Raw genomic sequence first — 7180 nt, forward strand, 5'->3', positions numbered from 1 at the left:
CGGCGGGGTCTGAGGCGGAAGCAAAGCGTGAGCTTCGAAGGGAAGGCCGGGCGCGGGCGGCTTCGCCCCCGACGGCCAAGGCGCCGCCGCCCCTGCCAGGAACGCCGCGGGCCCGGGGCCCGAGGGGCTGGGCGGGGCCGGCGCCGGCGCGGGCGCCCGTTCCCGGAGTGCCCCGCGCCGACCCCGCCCCCGCGGGGCTCCCCCTCCCCGCCCCTGCGCGGGGCCTGCGGGCGGACGCCGACTCCCGGGGTGCACCGCGCAGGCTCCGCCCCGCCCCCGCCCCCGCCCCCACCGCCCCCTCTGCGCGGGGCCTGCGGGCGGACGCCGACGCCCTGGTGGCACCGCGCAGCCCCGCCCCCGCCCCGCCCCGCCCCGCCCCGCCCCGCCGCGGGGCAGGACCTGCTGCCGCCCGGGACTGGGGAGCGCAGCGAGTCGCGCGGGGGGAGCGGGGCGGGCGGCCGGGCAGCCGGCGGCGCCCCGGCCTCTCCCCGCCAGGCGGTCTCAGGCCCCTGGGACCCCTCCCCGCTTCTTCCCACCCGCCCCGTCCTGCCCCGCGTTCCCGACCGCCGCCTCTCCTCACGCCTGGACCTGCCCTTCTCGGCGCCCCCGTTCTCCAGGGAGATGCGATGAGCCGGCGCCCCCGCGTCCTCATCGCCGTCCCGGGCACGGTGCCCGTCCGGTGCCCGTGGTGGGGAGGGAGTCCCCCTCGACCCCTTCGTGACGCCCCTCCCTTGGGCCCCCGCCCAGCTGGAGGCCCTGGGCCATGCCCCAGGGGACGCATCCGGGAGGTCGGCTCTAGAGCGAGGAGGGTGGAGAAGAGAGAGGACGGGGCCTTGGGCGCCTCTGAGATGCTCCCAAGCGCCGGTGGAGCCCGAGCGAGGCGCAGGCAACCGCGCGGCAGGCATGATGCCCTCGCCCAGTGACTCCAGCCGCTCGCTGACCAGTCGACCCAGCACCCGGGGCCTTACCCACCTCCGCCTCCACCGACCCTGGCTGCAGGCCCTGCTCACGCTGGGGCTGGCTCAGGTGCTCCTGGGCATCCTGGTGGTCACCTTCAGCATGGTGGCCTCCTCCGTCACCACCACCGAGAGCATCAAGAGGTCCTGCCCGTCTTGGGCTGGATTCTCGGTGAGTTGGGTGCACGGTGGTTGGGTGGGGTAGTTCCTGGGGCCCCACCCCTCCACACTAGCTGCCAGTCCAGGAGCTGGTCCCTCCTCCCTCCTCTGGGCTTCTGGTTTTCCTATAGAGGTGGGCACACCCTGTGGTGAGGGGTCACTCAGGTGCCTCCCCCTGCCAGGCTGAGCCTGTACCCACTCTGTCCCCAGCTGGCGTTCTCCGGGGTAGTTGGCGTTGTGTCTTGGAAGCGGCCATTCACTCTAGTGGTAGGTGTTTAGGGTCTGGTGCCCACCGGGAGGCAGGTGCCCAGCACCCGAGGGGAGGCCCACAGACGCCCGGGAGAAGCGAACTGGTTGTGCAGTTTGTGCCTGCCAGGCATGAATGTCTGTGAAGGAGGGGCCCACCCGTGGTAGAGGATACCCACCCGTGGTAGAGGGTGCCCACCCGTGGTAGAGGGCACCTGTGAGGGCCCCAGCCCTGAGTGTGCACCTGATTCCCCCCAGGTCTCCTTCTTCTCCTTGCTTTCGGTGCTCTGTGTCATGCTCAGCATGGCTGGCTCTGTTCTCTCCTGTAAGAACGCTCAGCTGGCCCGAGACTTCCAAGACTGCTCCATGGTGAGACTGAGAAGGGAGGGTCAGAAAGAACTGGTTGGGGGAGGTGTGCAGGACCCCTGGGTTTGTCCTGACTCAGGCTGCCTCACCCTCCCCACTCCTACTCAGGAAGGAAAGGTCTGTGTGTGCTGCCCCTCCATTCCCCTGCTTCGGCCCTGTCCAGAGTCGGGGCAGGAACTGAAAGTTGCCCCCAACTCCACCTGTGACGAAGCCCGAGGGGCCCTCAAGGTGAGCGTGCGCGCCCCACCTCAGCCATTCCTTTCTCCCCCACCATCCTGGTTTTCACCTTTGCCTCACGGGCCCAGAACTCGGGGGATTTACCCTTCCCCGGGCCCCTCTCCCATCCGTCTTCCTCTTTCCTCCAGAACCTGCTCTTCAGCGTCTGCGGGCTCACCGTCTGTGCCGCCATCATCTGTACCCTCTCAGCTATTGTCTGCTGCATCCAAATCTTCTCCCTGGACCTCGTGCACACGGTGAGGGGGAGCTGGGGTCAAAGCCAAGCAGGTACGATGGGGGCAGGGGTGAATGTGCTGGGACCGGGCTCGAGGGGATGGGGGCTACGGCACTGGCTTCTGCGCACCGGAGGCTGCAGGCCATTTATTAGGCATATCTAGCATCTAGCGTAGCGGTGTCGAGGGCGTCCAAGGGAGGACGAGGAGGAGAAGGACAGGGAGTGGGGAAGTATGTGACCCAACAGTGAGACCACAAGTTGGGCGGAGTCCAGAAGGAAGGTCCTACGTGGGGATGAGGATAAAGGGTCAGTGTTGGAGCAGGAGCAGAGGACGGGTGGCAATTCTGGACAGAGATGGGGCCATAAAGCCAGGACTTTCTAGACGTTAGAGGAAGAGCTGGTGCTGGCTGGGGGAGGGGCCGGAGCCCAGCTGCCTGAGGGGGCAGGGCCAGGACTCCCTGGAGGGGTGCAGGAGCCTAGGGGCTGTGTTCCCAGAAATCGGCCTTGCTGACCTGCCTGCTCCCCAGCAGCTGGCCCCAGAGCGCTCAGCCTCAGGCCCCTTGGGGTCTCTGGGCTGTACGTCCTCGCCGCCAGCCCCTCTGCTACACACCATGCTGGACTTGGAGGAATTTGTACCGCCGGTGCCCCCCCCACCTTACTACCCCCCGGAGTATACCTGCAGCTCGGAAACAGACGCCCAGAGGTGAGGCCTGGCAGAGTCCTGCGGGGGTGTGGGGGTGGGGGCCGTGCAGCCACCTGCGTTGGCGGGGAGGGAGCTTTGTGGAGTAGGAGTGCTCTGCCAGGCTCCTTCCTCTGCCTCCCCCTCCCAGCATCACCTACAATGGCTCCATGGACAGCCCGGTGCCCTTGTACCCTACTGATTGTCCCCCTTCTTATGAGGCCGTCATGGGGCTACGAGGAGACAGCCAGGTGAGAGCGGGTCCCGGTGTGGCCTGGGGAGCTGGGACAGAGCCTGAAAAGCTCAGTGAGCCGTTGTCCCTGGACAAAGAAAACAGTAGTGCTCATGGTCTTTGTCACCCCAGCACGTCCAGGGTCATCTTTGATCTCTCCGTGGTAAGGTCGGGAGGGAGCAGGAAGTACCATTTCTATTTTAAAGATGTGGAAACTGAGGCCCGCATAGCTGACCCGCACAAAGTGACAAAGCTGGACTGGAATCTGGGTGTCCAGAGCTCTGTCCCGCACACGGGGTGGCCAGGTCCGCGTGTAGGGCTGGCCCCTCGACACTCGTGTTTTCCGCAGGCCACTCTGTTTGATCCACAGTTTCACGACGGCTCCTGCATCTGTGAGCGCGTGGCCTCCATCGTAGACGGTGAGCAAAAAGGGGGGAGGCGGGCGCGGGCCGGGCGGCCTGGGACGGCCGAGCGAGCTGGGGCCGGCTGGGCGGCTCCGTGGAGCCCTGGCCTCGAGCTGCCTCCTCGGAGGCGGAACCGTGGGCAGAGTGGCCCCTGATGGGCCGGTACCGCCCCGCGCCCCCTGCCGCCCACAGTGTCCATGGACAGCGGGTCTCTGGCGCTGTCCGCCATCGGTGACCTCCCCGGGGGCTCGAGCCCGTCGGAGGACTCGTGCCTGCTGGAGCTGCAGGGCTCCGTGCGCTCCGTCGACTACGTGCTCTTCCGCTCCATTCAGCGCAGCCGCGCCGGCTACTGCCTCAGCCTGGACTGCGGCCTGCGCGGCCCCTTCGAGGACAGCCCCCTGCCGCGGAGGCCCCCCAGGGCCGCCCGCTCCTACTCCTGCTCCGCCCCCGAGGCCCCGCCCCCTCTGGGGGCCCCCACGGCCGCCCGCAGCTGCCACCGGCTGGAAGGCTGGCCTCCCTGGGTGGGACCCTGCTTCCCCGAGCTGAGGCGGCGGGTCCCACGGGGCGGCGGCCGGCCGGGGGCGGCAGCGGCCCCCCCTCCCCGCGCCCCCACCCGCCGCTTCAGCGACAGCTCAGGTTCCCTCACCCCCCCGGGGCACCGGCCTCCGAATCCGGCTCCCCCGCCACCGCTGCTGCTGCCACGGTCCCACAGTGACCCGGGCATCACCACCTCCAGCGACACCGGTGAGCATCCCCCCCCCGCCCCCGCCCCCCACCCAGGGTTCAGGAGCAGGCGGGCGGTCAGGGGAGTCTGGGGCCAGTGATCCCGCCAGGATCTGGGACACCGTTGAGGTGCCAGAGGCGGAAAAAAGGGTGAGTTCGCTCCTGCCCGGGGCACTTCTGGAGTGTTCGCTTCCTGAAAACGCACCATCATAACTGAGCGGCTAAAAGAGAGGATTTATGAAACCCCATTCCATGACTGGGCCCGAGTTAGTTACCCCCCCAGGCCTCAGCTCCCTACCCCCTCCCCTAGAGGTGTTGGGCAGCACAGCAGGTGCTCATCACTGCCCTCGGGGGCTCCGGGAACTGAGGGGGGTGCCGCCACCAGCGAGACCACCTTAGTTCCTGTCCGGTGGGCAGGCTGCTGAGGACGGGGCTTGGGGGCTGGAGCTCTCCCCCCGAGGGTGGTGCGATCAGTGGGTGTGTCCACTGGGCACTTGCACCGTCTCCATCTCCTCCCCAGCTGACTTCAGGGACCTTTATACCAAAGTGCTCGAGGAAGAAGCTGCTTCCGTTTCCTCTGCAGATACAGGTGAGGCTGTGGTTGGTGCCCAGGGGCCAGGCGGTAGGGGAGTGCTGCCTGGCCCTATCTGCACCTCCCTTCCCATCTTCTCTCTCCTTCCCTCTCTCTCTCTCTCTCTCTCTCTCTCTCTCTCTCTCTCTCTCCAGGGCTCTGCTCTGAAGCCTGCCTCTTCCGTCTAGCCCGCTGCCCTTCTCCCAAGTTGCTACGTGCCCGCTCAGCCGAGAAACGGCGCCCTGTGCCCACCTTTCGAAAGGTCCCCCTGCCCTCGGGCCCTGCACCTGCCCACTCCCTGGGAGACCTGAAGAGCAGCTGGCCAGGCCGGGGCTTGGTCACTCGTTTCTTCCAGATGTCCAAGAAGGCCCCAGACCCCAGTGGCAATGGGGCCCATGGGCTTAAGCAGGTAGGAGTTAGGGGAGTCTGGGAAGATAACCCAGGAAAGCCTGGGGCTTCAGGCTGAACCACACTGATGGCCTCTCCTGCGTCCCCCTCTAGGTGCCCCACAGCCCGTGGGGCCGGCCAGGCCGAGAGAGCCTCCACCTTCGAAGCTGTGGCGACCTGAGCTCCGGCTCTTCCCTGCGGCGCCTTCTGTCTGCTCGCAGGCTGGAGCGTGCCACCCGCCCCCACAGCCTCAGCCTCAACGGGGGCAGCCGGGAGACAGGGCTCTGACCTGGGCTTCTTGCCACTGTGAACAGATCCGGGTGAATGCTGGGGCCACAGGCACCAGCTGGTTGGGACCAACCCCCAGCGCCCCACGCACTGGCTGACACAAAAAGAAACCCGCTGAACACCCCCAGAAGTATCCCTTTGCCTCCTACCTCCGGGGGCTCCTGCTGCTTGGCTCTGCCCCTCTGGACCAGGGGAGCTGCTGTCCTGTGCTGCATGGGCATTCAGGCTGTGGGGGAGAGGCCCCCGCTTACAGCATTGGAAGAAGAAGATAAAGTCTTATCCCCCAGCATGAAAGAGCTCTCTCTGATTTGACAGGGACACTATGGCCAGGGCAAAGGCATGGCCCAGTGCTTAAGCACAGGGGGCTGTGTGCCTGGGTAATGGGGTGGTAAGGCATGAAGAGTCCAAAAAATCTGGGTGACTCTCAGCTCTGCCACCTCTAGCTGCATGACCTTGGGCGAGTTATTTAACCTCAATTGCCTGATCCATAAAACATTGTGAAGATGAATGTTTGTAAAGCTCTGAATACACTGAATAAGCCTTCAATAAATTTCAATTTTCCCCTTCTCTTCTGGATCATCTTGGTCACCGTTGAAATTTGTTCTGGCATCCTTCATAGTTAAGAAAATTGCCTCAAGACATTTATTTCCAGCTATCTGTGTTTCTCCTCCTTTTCATAGCAAAATGTTTTCTCTCTTCCTGCCCTCCACTTCTTGAACACTCCAGTCAGGTCCCATCCCCACCCCTCCCCAGGCACTGCTCTCGAAAAAGTGTTCGGTAGCCAAAAAGGTATCAGACCCAGTGGCCATTCCCCTGCCTGCATGTCTCTTGACCCCTGAGAAACGTTTAACCCAGATAATCAGCATCTTTCCCCTTGAATTTTGCCCTCTGAAGACCTCACGCTCTCCCATTTTTTCCCCTCTACCCTTTCGGTTTCCTTTACCAGTTCCGACGCCTCTGCTGAGCGGTTTAATGCTGGAGGACCCCAGGACTCTCCCCTTGACCCTCTTCAGTCTTCTGTCTGCAAGAGGCACTCCCAAAACCTGTGGCTTTAAATACTCTACGTGTCCACGGACAACTCTCCTTGGCTCCTCCACGAGCTCTAACCTCCAACTTGACATCTCTGCTTGGATGTGTAGGGGACCTTTCAGACTCAACGTGGCCACAGGTGAACCCTTACATCCCATCCCCGGCACCTGTTCCTCCACTGTTCCCATCTCGATCAACAGCACCACCGCTCAGCCGGCTGCACATTCCAGAAGCTTAGGAATCATTCTGATTTCCTCTTTTCCCTCATCCAACACACCCAATCCTATCTTGAATTCACGCGTGTTTCACCACCTATCTAGTTCAAGCCAACCCCCTCCCTCCCAGCCTCTGGTCTCTTTCCACTCTTGCTAAAATCCATTCTCCGCTCGGCAAAGTGATAAGAAATCATGTCACATCGAGTCCTGCCGAAGTCTGATGGCTTCCCGCTGTATTTACAATGGTCTCCAAACTCGCCAGCACACGATGGGGGCAGGCACGGCCTGTCTCGCTGCTCCGGAAAACTGCCTCACACGAGCGCTCCGCCCCTCCTTCCCCTGCACACCTGTGCCCTGTGGCCGTGCCCCCCCTCACCTTACTGGGCATCCCTGCTGCGTCAGTGCCACGTTGTTCTGCGCACTTGCCACTACCCAGCATCAGCTTGCTTTTGTTTTTGCTCACTGCGCTGGGTC

General features: G+C 64.2%; 1 protein-coding gene and 1 long non-coding RNA gene across 6 annotated transcripts; one reads left to right on the forward strand and one right to left on the reverse strand.

Annotated features, from left to right (window-relative positions):
* Positions 1–425: 425 nt before the first annotated feature.
* FAM189B (family with sequence similarity 189 member B) lies at positions 426–6038 on the forward strand. 5 transcript variants are annotated; one of them, XM_042926146.1, is made up of 12 exons: positions 426–1128; positions 1326–1382; positions 1620–1730; positions 1836–1955; positions 2093–2200; positions 2706–2881; positions 3009–3108; positions 3439–3508; positions 3686–4237; positions 4737–4805; positions 4976–5196; positions 5289–6038. In XM_042926146.1, exons 1-12 carry the CDS (start codon positions 904–906, stop codon positions 5460–5462), a joined length of 1983 nt encoding a protein of 660 aa, XP_042782080.1. In that variant the 5' UTR covers positions 426–903; the 3' UTR covers positions 5463–6038. The 5 variants fall into 5 exon arrangements, with proteins under 5 accessions (XP_042782080.1, XP_042782077.1, XP_042782079.1 ...); XM_042926143.1 differs by having other exon boundaries at positions 427–1128; positions 4943–5196; XM_042926145.1 differs by having other exon boundaries at positions 427–1128; positions 3460–3508; positions 4943–5196.
* On the reverse strand, positions 918–2099 carry LOC122212332. The gene is made up of 3 exons (XR_006199099.1): positions 2014–2099; positions 1606–1736; positions 918–1240 (listed from the first exon to the last, which is right to left on the reverse strand). It is a non-coding gene; the product is annotated as an uncharacterized LOC122212332 (long non-coding RNA).
* Positions 6039–7180: the final 1142 nt, after the last annotated feature.

Source organism: Panthera leo, chromosome F3 (assembly GCF_018350215.1).
Source record: "Panthera leo isolate Ple1 chromosome F3, P.leo_Ple1_pat1.1, whole genome shotgun sequence".
NCBI lineage: Eukaryota > Metazoa > Chordata > Mammalia > Carnivora > Felidae > Panthera > Panthera leo.